At 53.8% G+C, this 19,026-nt stretch overlaps 2 protein-coding genes and 1 long non-coding RNA gene across 4 annotated transcripts; 2 read left to right on the top strand and 1 right to left on the bottom strand.

Annotated features, from left to right (window-relative positions):
• Nucleotides 1-302: 302 nt before the first annotated feature.
• Nucleotides 303-8,379, top strand: NT5C3B (5'-nucleotidase, cytosolic IIIB). 2 transcript variants are annotated; one of them, XM_015098783.4, is made up of 9 exons: nucleotides 303-349; nucleotides 573-671; nucleotides 1,281-1,350; nucleotides 1,437-1,483; nucleotides 3,868-3,953; nucleotides 4,462-4,551; nucleotides 5,552-5,714; nucleotides 6,843-7,043; nucleotides 7,855-8,379. In XM_015098783.4, exons 1-9 carry the CDS (start codon nucleotides 338-340, stop codon nucleotides 7,987-7,989), a joined length of 903 nt encoding a protein of 300 aa, XP_014954269.2. In that variant the 5' UTR covers nucleotides 303-337; the 3' UTR covers nucleotides 7,990-8,379. The 2 variants fall into 2 exon arrangements, with proteins under 2 accessions (XP_014954269.2, XP_060251594.1); XM_060395611.1 differs by having other exon boundaries at nucleotides 303-354; nucleotides 578-671.
• Nucleotides 8,380-8,532: 153 nt separating this feature from the next.
• LOC105611406 (uncharacterized) lies at nucleotides 8,533-13,919 on the top strand. The gene is made up of 4 exons (XR_001043594.5): nucleotides 8,533-8,697; nucleotides 10,810-12,584; nucleotides 12,704-12,881; nucleotides 13,246-13,919. It is a non-coding gene; the product is annotated as an uncharacterized LOC105611406 (long non-coding RNA).
• On the bottom strand, nucleotides 9,987-17,988 carry FKBP10 (FKBP prolyl isomerase 10). The gene is made up of 10 exons (XM_004013390.5): nucleotides 17,669-17,988; nucleotides 14,972-15,117; nucleotides 14,464-14,653; nucleotides 14,204-14,349; nucleotides 13,267-13,456; nucleotides 13,001-13,146; nucleotides 12,237-12,429; nucleotides 11,744-11,886; nucleotides 11,337-11,500; nucleotides 9,987-11,012 (listed from the first exon to the last, which is right to left on the bottom strand). The coding sequence occupies exons 1-10, from the start codon at nucleotides 17,917-17,919 to the stop codon at nucleotides 10,827-10,829; spliced, it is 1,755 nt and encodes a 584-aa protein (XP_004013439.3). The 5' UTR covers nucleotides 17,920-17,988; the 3' UTR covers nucleotides 9,987-10,826.
• Nucleotides 17,989-19,026: the final 1,038 nt, after the last annotated feature.

Genomic DNA, 19,026 nt, shown 5'->3' with positions numbered 1-19,026 from the left:
AACTGTAAGCCTGGAAATGACCACTCTGGTCAGGATTTTTGCTCTACAAGGAATGGCACCCACGTACCCTCCACTTCTTGGGACCCTCCCCGTCCTCAACACGGGGCTCTCAAGCAGGGTCTGCACGCACAGCGCCGCGCGGCCCTCCAGAGGCCACCTGCCTCTCCCGACCCTGCACCGAGCCCTCCAACCCCGGGCTCGCAGCCTGCACCCCAAACCCACTCCGCCCCCGGATCCGCCCTCCGCCCCCGGATCCGCCCCTGTTGGAAGCGGCGCCTGCGCAGTGAAGCCGCGGGGCGGTCGTTGTGTCCACGCCGCCGACCGGCCCGCGAGCGCAATGGCGGAGGAGGTGAGGTGGGAGAAGGAGACCGGCGTGGGGCTGGCCCCGAACCCCCGGGCGCTCCGAGACCCCCAGCAAGCCGTCTGGGCCCCGCCGCGGCAGTGCGGTCCGTAGACGCCCAGGCCTTGCCAGAGCCCCCACTCGCCCCCTGCACCCCCGGCCCGGCTTCGGGGGGCTCCCCTTGGGGTCTGCGCGGTGCTGGAATCAGCGGTTCTCTCGGGTCTCGGGACAGGTGAGCACCCTGATGAAGGCCACGGTCCTGATGCGGCAGCCTGGACGGGTGCAGGAGATCGTGGGCGCCCTCCGCAAGGGCGGGGGAGACCGCTTACAGGTATCGCGGGGGGGCAAGGTCGGTCGACTGGGTGGGATGCGGGTGGCTGGTGAGGTGGCCTGCCCTGGGCGCCTTACCACGTTGCTGCAGACACGTGCAGGCAAGCCTTCAACCTTTAGAAATAGCCAAGGACTTGAGGGCAAGCCTGTTTCGCCTTGAAGGAGAGCCCACCTGCCCGAAAACCTAGATTTCAATATTCTCAAATTTCTTTAGACAGAAATCACCCCACACCGGGCCTCCGGGTCTTGTCCTCACTAGCTGAGGTTGATGGGCTCCCCAAGAAGGTGCAGATGTGGAGATGAGCCAGAAGGAGGAGGCATCTTAAGAGAAGCCAGAGCATTGAGATGGGTGCTATTGAAAGGGTAGAAGAGGTCTTGATTCTGCAGTCCCCATCCCCACCCTCCATGAAACTGGGTCTTCTCAGGGTTGGCACAGGTACTAACTAGAATTAGTTCTTCCTTCCCTCTCCAGTCCTTTCTAACTCCCCCAGGGCTCTGCCCGCTGTGCCTACAGGCTGGGCATAGAGCTGGTTGGCTTTTCCTTTTCATATTGATGCAGGGCTACACCGGAAGGTGCCTGTCTAGGGATCATCTCTCTTTTGCATTTCAGGTCATTTCTGATTTTGACATGACCTTGAGCAGGTTTGCATATAATGGAAAGCGATGCCCTTCTTCTTACAGTAAGTCACACACAAGCTTGCTTTATTGGACTTGACAGGATGACGGCTTCTAAGGGACAAGTAAAAGGAGTTCTGTGTTTTTGCAGACATTCTGGATAACAGCAAGATCATCAGTGAGGAGTGCCGGAAAGAGGTGGGTTACTCCCTTCTTTGCTCAGAAATAGCTGGCATATATGACGTCCAGTGGTTCTTGGTTAGGACCAAAGATTCCAGGGTTGAAACCGTAGAAGGTTAATTTTTTTAAAAAATTGTTGTTCTGCTCAGGTCGACCTAGTCTTTGTGTGTGTGTGTGTGTGTGTGTGTGTGTGTGTGTGGCTTGTGGAATCATAAGGGTCCCTGACCAGGGATTGAACAGGGCCCTTGGCAATGAAAGGGAGGAGTCCTAACCACTGGGCCACCAGGGAATTCCCAGATGGACTTAGTCTTATACACTAAGACAGCTTTTCCTTATTGGCCAAGACATGTGATAATGGATGGTTGGAATATGCTTACTGCTAGCTATAGAACTTACAGGAGATGTTTTATTGCCTCCATTTAACAGATGGGGAAACAGAGACTTGGAGAGGTTTGAACAACTTAACCCAAGGTCACATAGCAAGATGCAGAGCTTGGTTTTCCCATAGATCTGATTCTGTTCCCAAACTCTTCTTAACTGTATTATGCTGTTTCCTCGATAGTATAAATTTTCTTGGTGCATTAGCAGTTACCAAGAAAGAATAAGGTGATCCCTGTAGCCTTGGAGTTCATTTTACTTTGTTCCACATTCTTCCCATCAGTGTCCTCTTTGCCGGAGCAGAGCTGTATTAACTGCTCGTTTCTCTGCTGAGCTCTTTCTTCTAAGTAACTATCATTTAGTTCCACTTGATTATGAAGTTCACCCAATTGTGTACAGAGCAGTTTGTTGGCCGGCCATGGTTGGTCAGCTCTTCCAGTACTCTGCATGATTACTGATTATTAGGATGGGCAGTGAATTATAGATGGCCTTTCTATTTCTACACCTGTGTCTCTGGAGATGGCATTTGTAGCTTAAGATAGAGTCTGGCTCTACCACTGATCACCTTTGGGAAGTCACTCTTTTTGGTCCCTCACATCCCCGATCATAGCAACTTCCAGAGAGCTTCATTCACAAATAAAACAAAAGGTTTGGGTGCCCTCTCTAGGATAAAGAAGCTAGAGAAAACTAGGATTTCTGGTGTTGATGTTTTTCATAAAAAACATCATAAAGCAAAATTTATGTAAAGCGTAAAGAAATTCATAAAGCAAAATTTCTGTAAAGAAATATTTTTTATTTTTAAAAATTTATATTCTGTTGTTCTGTTTTACTTTCAGAAGAATGTTCTCACATTCAAATAATTAAGAATCTTTAATACATTTTAGGGGCTTCCTGTCTTTGAATTTAACCCTCTTTTGGACTGATGGTCGGGGACTCCATTTGATCTCATAATATTCTGAGACCACGCACATGTTAAAATTATAATTCTTCGCCATTCCCATTTTTATTGGGTACTGTTACTGACTGAACCATGTGACACATGATCCCTGAAGCAGCCTTCCTGGAGTCTGGAGGGGTCCAGGCACGTGGAAGGGGGGAGGGCCTTAGCCACAGGAGGCCTATGGAGATGCTCCCGGTGAGGTTGTCCGCCTGATGTTGGCAGTGCAGCGGTTATCCCTGAACATACTACAGTATTCTGTTCTAGTCTGGTATGTTTTTTACCAGATCTATCTAAATTGCCCTGCTTTTAAAGATTTAAGTGCAACTCGTAGCACTTAAATCTTTAAAAGCAGGGCAGTTGGGCTTCCCTAGTCGCTCAGACAGTTAAGAATCTGCCTGTAATGCAGGAGACCCGAGTTTGATCCCTGGGTCAGGAAGATGACCCTGGAGAAGGGAATGGCTACCCACTCCAGCATTCTTGCCTGGAGAATTCCGTGGACAGGGGAGCCTGGCAGGCTATAGTCCGTGGAGTTACCAATAGTTGGACACAACTGAGCAACTAACACTAAGACTACTACTAAACTTGCAAAAGAATCTTTGTGAAAGCAGTAGTTTGATGTGTTTGTTTTCTTTCTTTTTCTGACATAGCATTAAAATGAGGCCCAGACCACTAAAATGAAATGTGTTTTTATCCGTGTGCTTCCCTGCCCCTAAGTTATCTTGCCTCCTACCTGAGAAAGCATATCATGTTTTAGGAAATACAGCATTAACTCAGTTCTTACTGATTAAGTGCTGATGCCTGAGCTAATTTATAACGACAACAAGGGCAACAAAATTCTAGATGTTACCTCGGTACAACACTCCTTTGTGTTGTTGATGCCTAGACCTCACTCTTTGGGGCAGGGGTGGGGGTGGGGGGGCTGGAATGCAGAAGGATGGCCAGCTCTGAAGCTCCTGTGACTCCCTTATAGGAATCGCATCTTCTAGGTGACTGGTGACTTTTTTTCTCATGTGGGACTATAGGACCCTGCTGGGGAACACTTGATGTAGACTGATGACTTTTCTCTTCATTTTGGATGTCACAGCTCAAAGCGCTTCTTCACCATTATTACCCAATTGAGATTGACCCACACCGGACCATCAAAGAGAAGTTACCCCACATGGTAGAATGGTAAGCGCCAGTAGTGGTGAATGATGGCTTGGTCTGGCTTTGAAATCAGATGCAGGCTCCCTTACTTTATTGAATGCTCAGCTGAATGCTACACTCCCAGCTATTAGAACAGATTGTCCAGACACAGACAGGTCACTCATGGCTGCTGCTGGGTGAAGTAGGGGGCTCACTGAGAGTCCTTGGAGTAAACTAGAAGCCCCTTAGTTTGGGGGAATCAGTGCTTTGGGGCAATAACCCGCCTCAGAAAAACCAGTATCACTGGATGGAGCCCCAGAGAAAGGGTTCAGAAGAACTTTGGCATCAGCAGCAACTCACCCAGCTGTGGTCTGCGGTGTTGCTGTCTCACCCCCCTCCTTTAGGGACAGCCAGGGTCCTGCAGGAAGTGGCTCCGAGGAAAACGATGAGACCTCCACTGCCAGTACTTCCAAAGGGGATTCATGCCTGCGATGGGAAAGGGTATTTTACTTAGTGGTTTGAGTTTAGGGTTTTGTGGGGTGTCTCTTTCCAGGTGGACCAAAGCACATGACCTCCTGTGTCAACAGAAGATTCAGAAGTTTCAGATAGCCCAGGTGGTAAGAGAGTCCAACGCAATGCTCAGGTGAGCTGCCTGCTCTGGAAAATGCTTCTGTCAGACTGGAATGGGTTTGCTCACAAAGAGAGGCTGGAAGGGAGTTGAAGAGGAGTTAGTTGCTCTAAGAGTCAGAGGGGACCTAGCATGAGGAGTAGCTGCATGAGGAGAAGGTCTTGCTTTTTCTCTCTGGACTCAGCCAGAGAATTTTCTACCCTTGGGTATGTCCAAGGACACACTGCTGGTCATGGATGCGGTGAAGATGCCCCATCTTCTAGAACAAACAGCGTCTTGGTAATTTTTCCCAGTGGTTAAAAAGACTTATGGGATCCCCATGGTAACTGGTGTTCTTTATCCAGACATGGGAGTTGGCCAGCCTGGGACCCTTGATCATCAGTGGCCTTCAGAGCTCAGCTCTCTCTGCTGGACTGTTCTTTACCAGAAGAGGGATGGGGGCACATATAGGAAAGAGTCAGCACGGGTGCCTTCCGTCAAGGATTGTGCACGGGTAGGTTGGGAGTGCTCTCCACTGAAGCCACCCTAGGAGAGCCACCTGGTTGTATTTTGCTCAGGCAAAATCATCTAGGAACAAACAAACAAACAAATGTATTTATATGATTTATGTGAAGTTCAGGGACACAAAAAGCAAATCACTGGTGATGTGAAGTCAAAATGGGGGCAGTGACATCAACTGGGTAGGTATCACACGCATGTACACATGTTGTAAATATTAGTTGAGCTGAACACTTAACGATTAGTGCACTTTAATGATTTATTCTATGTATTTTATACCTCAATTTAAAATGTTTCAGAGGGACTTAACTGGTAGTCCAATGGATAAGACTCCAAGCTCTCCATGCAGGAGCATAGGTTCAGTCCCTGGTCAGGGAACTAAGATCTCGCATACAGAGCAGTGCAGCCCAAGGGGAAAAAAAAAGTTTAAAGAAAAATTTTAAAGATGTAACCCAAATAGAAAAGAAAGGGCAGTAGCAGAGGCAGTGCACTTTCAGAGCCATTCATCTGGTTTCAGGGATGGATACAAGACATTCTTCAACACCCTCTCGCAGAACAACATTCCCCTTTTCATCTTTTCTGCGGGCATTGGAGATGTCCTGGAAGAGATGATCCGGCAGAGGAAAGTGTTCCACCCCAACATCCACATCGTGTCTAACTACATGGAGTTTGATGAAGATGTGAGCTGCATCTCATTAGGGCTGGGGCTGGAAGAAGGATGGGGACTGCCAGCCAGTGTGCTTCACCCCGAATGTTAACTGGGATGGGGGGCAGCAGGAGGGAGGGGAAGGCATGCTGGCTTCGTTGCCCTTGGCAGCTATTTATTTATTCGCGCAGCTAGAGACAGTTGCTTTTGAAAGAACCATTCTTGGGTGTCTGGCTGACAGTGGTCTCTCTGCGGAGGACCTAGTTTAGGGCTCAGCCAGGCCCTTGTGTCACTGTCATGGGTCATGTGCCAACCTAGGTACTCAGGGCCTTGGACTTGGACTTGTTTTGCTTGAGCCAGAGGTGGGCTACACTGACTCACTCATGTTCTGACTCCTTCCCCTTAAGACCAAGGCTGGAATGTTCGTCCCTTTGACTTGTGGTTAGGGTGTTGCCCACAGCTGAAGTTAACACATATGTAGCCCAGGTAATGCTTGTATCCCAGCTTCTTGCTTCCCCCAGAGCAGGTGATCTACAATATTTGATGGCCTCTGTTAGTTTAAACCAGGGGCTGGAAATGTTTTTTTGGAATTCCCTAGTTGTCCTGTGGTTAAGACCCAGTGCTTCCACTTCTAAGGCCTGGATTCAGTCACTAGTTGGGGAACTAAGATCTCCTAAGCTATGTGGCATGGCCAAAAAGAACCCAACCAAACAAAAAAACCTTTTCCTATAAAAGAGCAGATCGTAAATTTTTTACTAGGATCATTTGCAGCTATTCTATCACACAAAACAGCAGCCATTGAGAAGACGTAAACAAATGGGCCTATAAATTAAGTTCCAGTAGAACTTGGAGAAGGAAATGGCAACCTACTCCAGCAGTCTTGCCTAGAGAATTCATGGACAGAGGAGCCTGGCGGGCTATAGTCCATGGGGTCATACAGAATCAGATGTGACTGAATGACTAACACACACAGAACTTAATTTACAAAAATAGTCCAAATCTGGCCCACGAGCCCTAGCTTGCTGACCCCTAGTTTGGACTGCAGTGAAGTGTGGGCATTATCTGTGGCTTTCAGGATTCGGCTTCTTCATGGCAGACTGGAAAACTGGCCCTCGATGGGTCCCTGTAGCCCTTCTGTCTGTCTCTCATCTTGACTACTTAGGGCTTCCTAAAGGGATTCAAGGGCCAGCTCATCCACACCTACAACAAGAACAGCTCTGTGTGCGAGAACTCTGATTACTTCCAGCAGCTTCAGGGCAAAACCAACATCCTCCTGCTGGGAGACTCCATGGGGGACCTCACTATGGCTGATGGGGTTCCTGGCGTGGAGAACATTCTCAAGATTGGCTTCCTAAATGACAAGGTAGGTATGGGACCTTGGCTCTTCATGGCTGGCTCCTTCATTCCTGTTATGGGATACACGCTGTGTGAAGTATTAGAGGCACAGAGGTCAGACGCAAGCCATAGTCTCTTAGGAAACGAGGTACCCAGTGGTCAGAGCTGTGTGCACAGCACAGGGCATGATCTGGAGGTCAAAGCACATCATCAGAGCTCACGCTTACTGAATGCTCACTTTGTGCCAGGAACATAAGACCAGCTAATCTGTGTAGTTATACTTTGAGGTGTAGTGACTGTTTTACCTTTTTACAAGGGTGGAAACTGAGGCAGGGGGATTAAGCAGCTTGCCCAAGGTGACATAGTTTAGAAAGTGGTTGGGCTGATCACCTGGCCTCCTAAATCTTACCTATAAGGGCATGATTGAGGTGGGGAATGCTGGTATTCAAGATATGGGTTTATAATTTAGAGAAGGAAGACGTAGAAACAGACAAGAGGTTAATGGATGAAACCAGGGTTGTAGAGGGGCACAGTATGGCATCAGACTCGGCCAGCAGGTACGGAAGGCTTTTGAAAATTCAGTTCTCATAGGTTAGAGGTAATATCTGTTTTTTTGTCTCTTAATCCTTGTGACCTTCCTTTTGACACTGACCCAGGGGTTAACTGTGACAGCCTGCACCCACGGCCATGTGTGTATCCAAAGGACAGGGCCTGGTAACCCTGAACTCCTTTTGGGGAGTCACGGCTTGAAGGCCCTCCTCCTCTGCCCCTGGTGCGCAACAGCGGTTTGGGCAGAGGGCAGGGCACTGGGGGACTCTTGCTCTCTGCTCCCCGGGCAGGTGGAGGAGCGGCGGGAGCGCTACATGGACTCATATGACATCGTGCTGGAGAGGGACGAGACGCTGGACGTGGTCAATGGGCTGCTGCAGCACATCCTGCAGCAGGGTGACTGGACAGAGATGCAGGGCTCCTGAGCACAGGCGGGGCCTGCTGGCTGCAATGAGGAGGGGCCTTCCCGGAAGGCCGCTCTGCTCTGAGCTCTGCTCCTCCTGTGCGTGCAGAGTCCTCCAGAGAACATTCCAGGCTGCCAGTGGCCGGGAGCTGCTGGCTCACACCCCTCCCTCCTCCTCTCCCTTGGCTTCTTGGTTTCGTGTTCTCCAGTGGCTCGAGGGAGCCCTGCCAGAAGGGAGGACAGCGAAAGCTATTCCAGGCGAACTGCGGACCTACGCAGTGTTAGCACTTTAGGAACCAGCTGGTCCAGGGAATCTTTTTTTCCAGAATTTTTTAACATGGGAAGCTATTCTTCAAACAAGTCAAAGTCTAATATGTGAAACAGATCAAAAATAAAAAGAAAAGAAAAAACAGCTGATCTGATCTGGGGGTCTGGGACAGAGCAGAGCCTGTGCCTCTTGGTTCCAAGATGCTGGAATCTCCAAGACCATGGAAACCAGTTTGAAAACCACTGAATTCGCCCAGGAGACCCTCTATGCACAGCTAGTACAGCCAGGTGTGTCTGTGAGGGCCGGGGGAGGGGCGCAGGCAGGGTTGGGAGGGTATGTTTCTGACCTAAAATGGTTTGACTTGATTCTCATGCAGCAGTTAAACTTGAGATTCTGTGGGGTCAGCTGCATCTGGCCGGCATTGCAGAGCCCCATCTTTATGGATTTCCTAAAGTGATCCATGTGAGTGTGGGTTTTCCCTGGTTCCCCTGGCTCCTGTCCCTCCTCCTCCAGGGCCACTGAAACATGACTTCCAGGGACTTGAGTCTGGAGACCTGATGATCTGGGCAGAGTCAACTTCATTCCCTCACCCGCCTTCCCAGCTGCTGGAAAGTCGTGTTTATCTGCTGGTCTTAAAGGAATGGGAGTGTTGACTGAGAGCTGGCTTCATGCTCCCAGAAGCCACAGGTGCTGTTTCATCCTCATGGTGACCCTGCAGGAGTGCAGGTCCACTGAGGAAGGACCAGTCCTTTGCCCAAAGGCTAGAGCTGGGAGCTCAAGCAGGCTTGCAGCGTTTCTGACAGAGCCTGCCTTTGCTTGTGCATCACGCTCCCTCCATGCCTTCTTAGTCAGCCTGTCCTGTCAGGCTTGGGGGAGGGTGGTTACCCTAAGGCTGGGTCTGTCAACCCTCAAGTGCTATCTGGATGCTCTGGGACCAGGGAATATCAGTCACTGCAGCCGTGGGGGGCAGCTTCTCTCTCTCGGAGGGTCTTGGCTGAGAACTCAGTGCTTGTGGTTTTTGTGGGGGCAGTTCAGGGTGTGAGTCCAGGCTGGTGATGTTCTCTCCCATGCACCTCACCCCATCCTTAGATGGCTAGGGTCATCTCTCTTACTGGCCAGAGTCCACCCCAGCAGATGAGGACAGATGGCCTGACTGATGGCTGACGTGGCTCCTTCCTCAGCGTGAGAGGTTTTGCCCAGTGGCTAAGACCCTGCATCCCCAGTGCAGGGAGCCTAGGTTAATCCCTGGCCAGGGAACTAGGTCCCACCACATGCTGCAACTAAGAGCTCACATGCCACAGTTGAGACCCACAGCAGCGCCCCCCCCCCAAAAAAAAAAAACCCACGAGGTTTGAACTCATTTACCATTCTGACGAGAGGAAGAGGCATCAGGTAGGTGGGAACAGCTGGCAGCCAGGAGGAGGGAGAGGTGGGAATATTGTATGAGCACTGATCTATGTGAAAGGAGAATCCAAACTGGTTTAATTCAGTCGCTGAGCTTTGTACGTCGTGTTTGACTTCAGGGACCTTGTTTTTCACTGAGCTGGGCAGTGAGACCAGGATGCTGGCCCACAGGCTCCTCTCCTCTGTGGACACTTACCCCTCATGGTGAGGGCCCCAGCTGAGCCTGAGAGAGGCAGGAAGCACAGACCCGGGGACGGCATCTTGAACTGAAGGGCCTGCTCAGCTCCCCTTCCTCTGGACGCATGGGTTGAAGGGCCCCTCCCCCAGAAAGAGCACATGCCAAGACCTCTGGTTTAGTGTTTTATTTGGCACAAAGGAGAAGGGGGGTCTGAAACCAGTTTAGTCTTTGGAGTGTGCAGAGCTTTGCCCACCCCCCATCACCCCTCAGTCCCCAGTGGGCCCCTCTTCCAACTTTCAGCCCTAAACCAAGGGTTCCGTAGCTCTCAGATCCATCCAAGTAGGTTTCCTCATCCTCACCCTTCATTTTTTTCTTGGCCCTTGGTCCCTGGAGAAGGCAACCTTCTTTAGGGATGAAAGGTGACACAAAGCCCAGCTCTGATGTATAGCACCCTGGGAGCACTTTGGGCACCACCACACGGTGAAGGGGGATGGGACAGGTGAAGGTGAGGTAGGGTTGCCCCCCTGGAACTGCCCCTTTTCCCTAGGAACCAGCCAGAGCTGAGGGAGGAAAGCTGGGGGTTCATGTTCTTGGGGAGATGCCAGGACAGAGGATGCAGGCTGCAGGCGGGGTTGAAGATAGCGAGGGTAAATACAGGTAAAGGGGAAGTTGGGGGAAATGAATGTTTGATCTTGCTCAGTGGTGACATGGAGGGGAGGTCTGAGTGAAGGGCAGCCAACCCCCACAGTGTACCATCCCCCCGGGTGGCTTTGTAATTCCAGAACTTTTAAGGAAAGGCATTGGGGTTGGGAGAGAAAAACCGAATAGAGGTCTGTACTGTGGATTTTACTCTCAGGCAGTGGGAAGACCAGAGTTGTCCCCTCCGACCACTCTAGATGCTTCCAGACCTCATCCCAGCAGAGGGGAGGGTGACTGTTGGGAAGCCAGCCCCACTGCCCACTGTCCCCTTCAATGTGAGCCTTTGCATCCAGGCCCAAGCCTCTGCTCTTCAGAGTTCCTCATGGACCCGCTCCTGGTCTTCGTCCGATTTCAGCTTGAGCTCGTCGGCGGTGATCTTGCCATCCTGGTTGCGATCCTGATTCTGGAACATGTCTCCTATGGTTTTCTCAGGATCCTGGCCAGGCAGGAGGCGGCCTTTGCCCTCACTGACTTGAGCCTTGATGAAGGTGGAAAACTGCAGAGGGGAGAGCCGAGGAGAGGGGGAGAGAGCGTCTTGCCTGAGCAGCTGGGCTGGCTTTGGGATGCGCTCCCAGGAGGAGTGAGAGCAGCTGGTGCTGTGTCCTGAGGGGAAGGCAAGGGTGGTGGCTGGGGGCAGAGGGCATGCTCGGGGTCAGGTAGCCAGAGGGAAAGGCGGGGACAAGGGGCTTAAGGCACAATGAGCTGTAGAGGGCCAGGGATGCAGTGGGCACATGCTGTGTTCTCCTTAGACACCACTGTCCTGAGGGCTCCTGCTGGGTGACAGTGTGCAGTTATGAGAAGGCGAGAACTTGCCACCCACCTCCTCCGCGGGGACCTCGCCATCCTTGTTAAGGTCCATGTGTTCAAACAGGTTGGCAGGAGGGTCTTCGTGCCACACAAACAGGTAGCCCGTGGGCAGCCCATCCTCCCGGGACACCAGCTCCACCTCAAACAGCAGCACAGCACTGCCAGGGACCCCCCGGGCTGCAGGAATGGGGAGCAGAGAAGAGGAGGGTCTGGGCCCCGCTTCACAGCCTGCCCAGCGCACACCCGGCCCACAGGCCTCAGCTGCCGGCTGGGGTTGCTGGAGAGTGGGGCAGGGCACGTTTACAGAACCACCGGACAGAACCACCCAGAAGGCTCCCCTCACCCCTCCCACCAGCCAGCAAGGCCCCAGGTGGGCAGGGGCAGAGGGGAGGAGAGTTCAGGCCAGTCTCGACCCCTCACCTCCGCTCTCTCCATGTGCCAGGTGCGGGGGGACCACGACCTGCCGCCGCTCTCCCACGCACATGCCCTGCAGGCCCGTGTCCAGGCCTTCGATCACTTTGTGGGCCCCCAGAGTTGCCTCCTGAGGGGCCCCGTAGTCGTGGCTAGTGGGGAGAGCAGATTCCCAGGTCAGCACTCGCCCTGGTCCCCGGCAGGCCCAGCTCCTGAGTCATCCCTGGAGCTACCCCTCAGGGCAGGGTGCCAGGGCCCAGTGAGCAGAGGTAGGAGCAGTCCCCTTCTCGGCTGGGCCCTGGCCTGCAGCGTGGCCCCTGCTCCGGCTGCCCTCCACAGAACGGGACCAGCCGTTCCCCCTACTACCTACTTCACCCTCCCTTTGCCTCTGGAGGTAAGAATTTCAGCTTCAGTGGGAACTTAGGGGTGCTCTTAGGAGGAACCCCCCATGCCTGGCCCATGCCCACCCACCTGCCCAGCCCTGGCCCTGCCCTGGACCCACGAGGAGAAGAGCCTGGTGCCATCCAGCAGAGAGCAGTTGTAGTGGTAGCGAACAAAGTCCCCGAGCTTGGCCGTCTCGTTGCAGGTCTCCAGGGGCCGGAACAGCGTCTTGATTTCCACTGGATCCGCAGGATTGTGGAAGTCGATCACGTGGACGTCAAAGATCAGCACAGCAGAGCCAGGGATCTTGTCTCCTGGGGCCAGAATGGAGACGTGGATTAGCTGGGGTCATGGGGGGCTGCTCCAGGTTTCCACGGAGGCCCCTAGACTTCCCCGTCCTGGGATTCTAAGCAAGGATGGGATGGGATGTTTGCCCACATGGTCAACTCTCATCATATACACAGTACGGGTGAGGACACAGGGCAGGAGAAGGGAGGGGCATGCCAATTAGAAAGCCCTTTATAGGTATATCTTGCAACCTCCCAGTGACTGACTTTGCTGATCAATGTGATTATTTCCATTTTACAGGTGAGCACACTAAGGTATCCAGCAAAGCTGGGACTCAGATCCAGGTCTGTTTGCTTCCTAGGGCTGTACCACCCTCCCTCCCCAAGCTCAGAAGTGTGCTTCCCTTTTCCAGTGTGGAAGGGCAGAAGCAGGGGACTGCCCCTGGAGGAAAGGATAAAGTCCTTGCGGCAACAGTTGGGTGAGGAACCAGTTTTTGTGACGAGAGGGGCAGAGCAGTGGCTGGAATCCCCCCACCCCTATCAGGGGTAGGTCAGGAGGAGCTGAGGTGTTGGCTTGGGGAACTGGGAGCAAGCCTACCAGTCCCGTTCTCCCCGTAGGCAAGGTGGGGGGGGATGGTGATCCTCCGGCGCTCCCCTATGCATGAGCCTTGAAGACCTTGGTCCATCCCAGGGATGATGTAGCCCTGCCCCACATAGGTATTGTAGGTGTGGTTTCGGGAGTAGCTGCAATACAAGGCGGGGTGGGGGGCCAGCAAGGGGGTCACAGGGGCCCTGCCCTGCCAGGCAGCTCCGAGCTGCCTCAGCCCCCACCATCCTCCTCAGGACCCCCTGCCCTCCCCGGACCTGGAATCAAAGAGAGTGCCATCCATTAGGGACCCGTTGTAGTGGTAACGCATGAAGTCCCCAGCCACGGCTCTCCGGACGCAGCCAGGCGGCAGCTCAAGTGTCTCCAGCTGGACAGTGTCCTTTGGGTTGTGGACATCAATCAGTAGGACGTGGAAGACCAGCGAGGCCTGCGAGGGGATCACAGTCCCTGGGGAAGGGATAGGCTTGAACCATACAAGTGGAGAACAGAACGGGGCTTCTTGACTCAGGAAGGCCTATGTGAGCACCACCCAAAAAGGTGCCAACCCTGCTTTCCAGAGCCCTTTCTGCTGCTTCCTATGCTTCTTCCCTTGTGATGCCGGAGCCCTGCTTCTTCCCCCTGTGAGGCCGGAGCTGGGTTTTCCCCAAGGCTACCACCAGCCCATATGAGCCTTTGTGTAAAGCAGAATAAAGCAGAATATGGGGACTTCCCTGGTGGTCCAGTGGTTAAGAGTCCGGCCACCAATGCAGGTGACATAGGTGTGATCCTTGGTCCCAGAAGATTGCATGTGCTGTGAGGCAACTAAGTCCATGCTCCACAACTACTGAGCCCACCTGAGGCAACTAGAGAAAGACTGTGAACAGCAAGAAAGACCCAGCACAGCCATAAATAAATAAATAAAATTTTAAAAGACTAAAGTACTTCTCTTTTTTGGGAGGGGGGGCGGTTATGCTTCCTGGCTTGCAAGATCTTAGTTCCTCCATCAGGGGTTGAACTCGGATCCCAGTAGTGAAAGAGCCACTGGACCACCAGGGAATCCTGATGCACCCCTTCTTAATGAGGCGATGATCACCCAGGGCTAGATTTCATCCCAATTTGCCTCTTTGGCTGGGTGTCCTTGTGCAATATTCAACCTGGACAACTGTACATGGCAGCCCGCTTATAGAGAATCCCAGAGTCCCTGCCTGTCCTCACCATAGCCTTTCTCGCCATAGGCCAGGAATGGAGGGATGATGATCTTCCTTCTCTCTCCAGGACACATGCCCAGCAGCCCCAGGTCCATGCCCTTGATCAGCCAGCCAGAGCCCACGTAGGTGTCATAAGTCCCACCCTTACTGTAGCTGCAGAGAAGGAGGTAGAGGCGAGGCTGCTATTGGTGGGAGAGGCAGGATGGCCCCCCACTCCCCACTGCATACCACAGTCCCCTGGATCCCAGGGCTTCTTCCAGCCCTCACCTGGTGTCGAAGGCAGTGCCATCCAGCAGCGTGCCGTTGTAGTGGTAGCGCACAAAGTCACTGTCCTGGACCATCCGGGGGCAGTGGGGTGGGCGCAGCAAGGTGCTCACCTGAACGGTGTCCTCCTTGTTCCATACATCCAGCAGGACCACATCAAAGTAGAGGGTGGCATCGGGGGGGATGAGCCCCGCTGTGAGGGCGAAGCAGCCCCCGGAGTAGGGGGTGGAATGGAGGTCTCAGCATCCAGCCTGGCCTTGCCCTCCCCCACCCGCAGGTCCCCTTCGGAGTCAAGCGAGGATCCTACCTGGGCCTGTTGCTGTCCTCCCTCCCACCCCAGGGGCAGGAGACCCAAACCTGAGTCCCAGGCTTGTTGCTATTTGGTCTGTGCATGCAATGTGACCTTGGAAGGTCACTCTCCCTCTCTGAGCTTCCGTTTTCTGGCCCTGGGGTCCCTGCTTCTGCCTCCTGATCTCCTCCATCCCCAGGCCCGGGCCCCAGCCCTCCTCACCCACGCCGATGCTGCCATAGCCCAGGTGCGGAGGCACAATGAGGCGTCGTCGTTCATTGACACACATGCCCATGAGGCCTCGGTCCATGCCAGTGATGAGGCGCCCCACGCCCACCACGATGGCCGCCAAGGTGTGGCGATCATAGCTGGGGAGGGAGGGGACAGATGCGATACAGTGACCTCTGCTCATGATCACATACATGCCCGGGAGACACACACACACACAGTCCCCCTCCCTACACACACGTGTTGATCCACAGGCTCCTTGTCTCCTCTTCAAGCCTCCCCCCAGGTGGGCCGTGATTCCTACCTCAACAGGGTGGTCTGTGACAAAAGGAGGTCCAGAGGTCCCCGAGGAGGCCAGAGCGGGAAGTACAGACACAGGGGTCGGGGGGCGGCGGAGCAAGGGATTGGGGTTGGGGAGACCAGTTATCCAGCAGGAAGAAATGCTAAAGCTTGGCTTTTGTTGGTGGTGGTGGTGGTGGTGGTTGCACCATGGGGCATGGCGGCATGGAGGGGATCCTAGTTCCCAGGCCAGGGATCAAACCCTTGCGCCCTGCATTGGGAGCTTGCAGTCTTAACCACAGGATAGCCAGGAAAGTCTCGAAATGCTTGGCATTCTGCATTCATTCTGTTATTTAACCATGTCCCCTAAGAAGTGGGCATTATTATTTTTTTTGGCAGTACCACATGCTTTGTGGGTTCTTAGTTCCCCAACAAGGGACTGAACCCTGGCCGTGGCAGTGGGGAATTTCCAAAATGGGCTTTATTGATTTCATCTTTCTTAGGAGAAAAATTGAGACTTGAGAGACCAAGTGACTTGCCCAAGGTGACACAGATAATGTGTGGTCTGTTGAACTCCACAGCCCACATGTGGGCCACCAAACCATCAATTCATGGAGGAAAGGCAGGGGAAGCAGAGCTGGCCAGGGATAGGAATTGGTTTTCAATTTTGAAAAGGCCTACTCTAAAATTGCCACAGCTTTTGTTTTTGGTTACAGTTTTAACTTACAAGTTTTCCAAAATTAAGGAAGGATGAGAGATTGGCATCTTGATGGAAGGGGTCATGAGTGGTGAAAGTCTTCCAAACTCAGCACTTCGTGAACTGGGCTCAGCAGAGTCCCCAGCAGGGAGGTCAGTCCCCAGCTCCCAACCCCTCTTCCACTCTGTGGCCACAGGCTCAGAACTGTACTCCTGGCTACTCCCCAGGCCGCATTTTGCCCACTGAGATGGTTGCATGTCTGGCCTGCTCACTTCACAGAGCCCTTATGAGAGCTCGAGCATGGCAATAAGTTTCTACCAGTTAAACCAGAGTTCTCCCCAGAGTCAAGGCTAAGGTGTGCTGAAGCTGCTTGCAGACCATCAGGTCCTGTGTGAAGTTCACTTTCATTTATCATCTTGAGTCCTAACAGCAGCCTTAGGAAGTAGGGACTCATTTTTTCAGAATGCTTTTTGATCTCCATTTTTTCAGATGAGGGAAGTAAAGCTTAAAGAGGTAAAACTCCTTGTCCGTGATTACAGTCTGGGTTTAACCCAAAGTCTTGGTCTCAGGAGTTTGTGTTCTGCCTGGCTCCAAAGCCATGGCCCTTTTTAAAAAAATTAACTGATTAATTATAATTTGGCTACACTGGGTCTTAGGTGCAGCGTGCAGGCTGTGGCGTGTAAACACTCAGTTGCAGTGGGTGGGATCTAATTCCCTGGCCAGGGATAGAACCTGGGCCCCCAGCATTGGGAGCATGGAGTCTTAGCCACTGGACCACGAGGGAAGTTTGCATGACCAATAATTTCTGCAGGCTGAAGTGTGTGTTTTGGTGACATCTCTAAGAGGGACTGATTTCTTGGGGTGTGGTGTGGGGGCTTGTGTGTGTGACCACCAGGACCCTAATTTTAACTGAGGCTGACCTGGCATATAGCCCTGCCCCCACGAAGAAAAATGAACTTGCTAGAGCAGCCCCGAGGCTTGGACCAGACCAGAAGCCAGTCTCTCAAACCCCAAAGATGGGCAGCAGCACTGACCTGGTGGAGCCAAGATGGAGAGGGAGGCATGAAAACCCTCAGAGGAGCCCAGGGTGGCATGTGTGACTGTGTGACACGTAGACAGACAGGTCCCTACACCAATCTGTGCCCTGCACTCCCTGATCCATCCTGCTGTCTTAGAAGGCCCACCTGCTTTACCCCACTGGCCGCTGAACACCGCCACCCCTTTCCCAAAAAAACCTCTGCTTACTCCTTCTCTAAACACAAAGGCACTGAAACCTGGGGCTGGAACCACAAAGGGAGTGAACGTGGATGGCAAGGGAGAGGGTCCTGTGCTGAGATCCCTGGACGGTTCGCATGCAGCAGGGACCAGGCCCTTCCCCCACCTCGATGAACCCGAACATCCCCTCCTTGGCTTTAAATAAAACGCTGAGTTCCTCTCAATTCTCAAGCACTTTGAGGGACGGAGGAGGCTTGTGTGAAAGCAAATGAGGTCTTTTGAGAGGCGAAAGTTTGAAACTGAAGGCAGAGATGTCCGGGGAGAGGGACGTCTAGGAGTTCTCCTATTCAGGGTGCTGTTTGGGGCTAGGGGATCGCGGTGTGAGAAGGCGCATGCAGACACAGCTTAAAGGCGGCCACAAGGGAACCCTAAGACTGAGGGAGCCTGGCCCCAAGCTCGGGGAAGAGAAATGGTGAGTCTGGGGGCACCCAAGCCATTACCTCGAGTCAAATTTCTTGCCGTCCTCGAAAGTACCGTTGTAATGGTAGCGCACAAAATCCCCCATCTGCACTTCCCGGGGACAGGCCCTGGGGATGTGGTACCTCTCGATGACCACATCTTCCAGGGGGCCCCCGCCCGGGCTGGCGCGGCCCAGCCCCCTCCCCACGGCCTGCAGCAGCAGCAGCAGCAGCAGCAACTGCAGCAGGGGGAGCCGGAGGAGGATGTGGCTGGGGGGGCCCGCGCGGAGCATGGTGCCTGGAGCTGGGACGGCCGGCAGTGAGGGCGAGAGAGAGAGCGGCGGCCGCCAGACTCCTTCCCCTCTTCTCCCAGGGCTGGCTCCCCCTCTTCCTGTGCCGCATCCCCACCCCCGCCCTGGCTGGTCCACGTGGAATGGGGGCTGGGGAGGTTGAGCTGGCGGGGCGGGGGCAAGACGGGTGGAACAGGAGGAGGGCCAGGCTGCTGGAGTCGGAGGAAAGCACCGCTAAGCCCTCCAGATTTGCGCCCACCCCCACCCTGGGGGCCCAGAGACGAGGGGCCTGGAGGGGTAGGGAAGTTCGGGAAAGTTGAGACAGCGGAGCAGACAGAAAAAAATAGAAAAGTTCCTAGTCTTTTTTTTCCTGGAGCCCCCCGGGTCCTAAAGTCGGGCTGAGGCATTCCTTGCTTGTTTGGGAGGCAACCCCCAATTTAGGCCTCTCCAGGTGACTGGTGAGGCTCCAGAATCGGGGGCGGGGAGGCGATCTCAGTGCTCCCTCCCACCTCTCTGTCCCAGGGACAGCCGCTGCCGAAACGAGCTGCTTTGTCCTGCAAAAGCTGGACTGCCAGAGAGGACTTTCTGACGTGGGGATGGGGATCGAATAGGAGGTGGTGAGAGTGGAGGGTGTGCAGGGTGAAACCAGGGATGTGCTTCCCTGTCGCGGGCTGGAGGGTACCCTTGGGGTCACCTCTTGGGGGCTGGGAGTGGGGAGTGAGCAGAAGGACCGCTGTGATGGATGGAAGAGCGGGTTTCAGGGCTTCGGCAAACTAGAGGGAGGTGACACTTCCCTCAATTTCTCTATCTTAAGGCGGGGGTGGGGGGGACCGCCTTTGCGTGGAAGGGGCTTTCTGGGCTCCCCATCCTGGCCGGAAGCGTTCCTCACACTCACACCATCTGCTGAGGGGAGGACCCCCAAGGGCAGGAGGTCAGGGATTCAGGATAGTGTCGGCTCTCTGAAAAGAGCGGAGGTCCCTCGGCCCCTTGGGGGATCTGACTGAAGCCACACCCCGCCTCGCAGCCGCCCCCACCCCTCCCCGCCCCCAGTGCCCGGCGCTAAGACCCAGCGGGCGCGCCGGCCAAGCCCCGGCCCCTGAGCCCGCCCGC

This window comes from Ovis aries, chromosome 11, assembly GCF_016772045.2.
Source record: "Ovis aries strain OAR_USU_Benz2616 breed Rambouillet chromosome 11, ARS-UI_Ramb_v3.0, whole genome shotgun sequence".
In the NCBI taxonomy this organism is placed as follows: Eukaryota; Metazoa; Chordata; class Mammalia; order Artiodactyla; family Bovidae; genus Ovis; species Ovis aries.
Note: the sequence above shows the minus strand (reverse complement) of the source record. Positions and strands in the feature narration are given on the sequence as shown.

Coding starts and splice junctions, on each gene's coding strand:
- NT5C3B (XM_015098783.4), top strand. Junction 672..1,280: donor GCGGGGGAGACCGCTTACAG/GTATCGCGGGGG, acceptor TTTGCATTTCAG/GTCATTTCTGATTTTGACAT. Junction 5,715..6,842: donor ACATGGAGTTTGATGAAGAT/GTGAGCTGCATC, acceptor TTGACTACTTAG/GGCTTCCTAAAGGGATTCAA.
- FKBP10 (XM_004013390.5), bottom strand. CDS start 17,919: ATGCTCCGCGCGGGCCCCCCCAGCCACATCCTCCTCCGGCTCCCCCTG. Junction 15,118..17,668: donor GGCAAGAAATTTGACTCGAG/GTAATGGCTTGG, acceptor CTCCCTCCCCAG/CTATGATCGCCACACCTTGG. Junction 13,147..13,266: donor GGCACTCTCTTTGATTCCAG/GTCCGGGGAGGG, acceptor CTTGTATTGCAG/CTACTCCCGAAACCACACCT.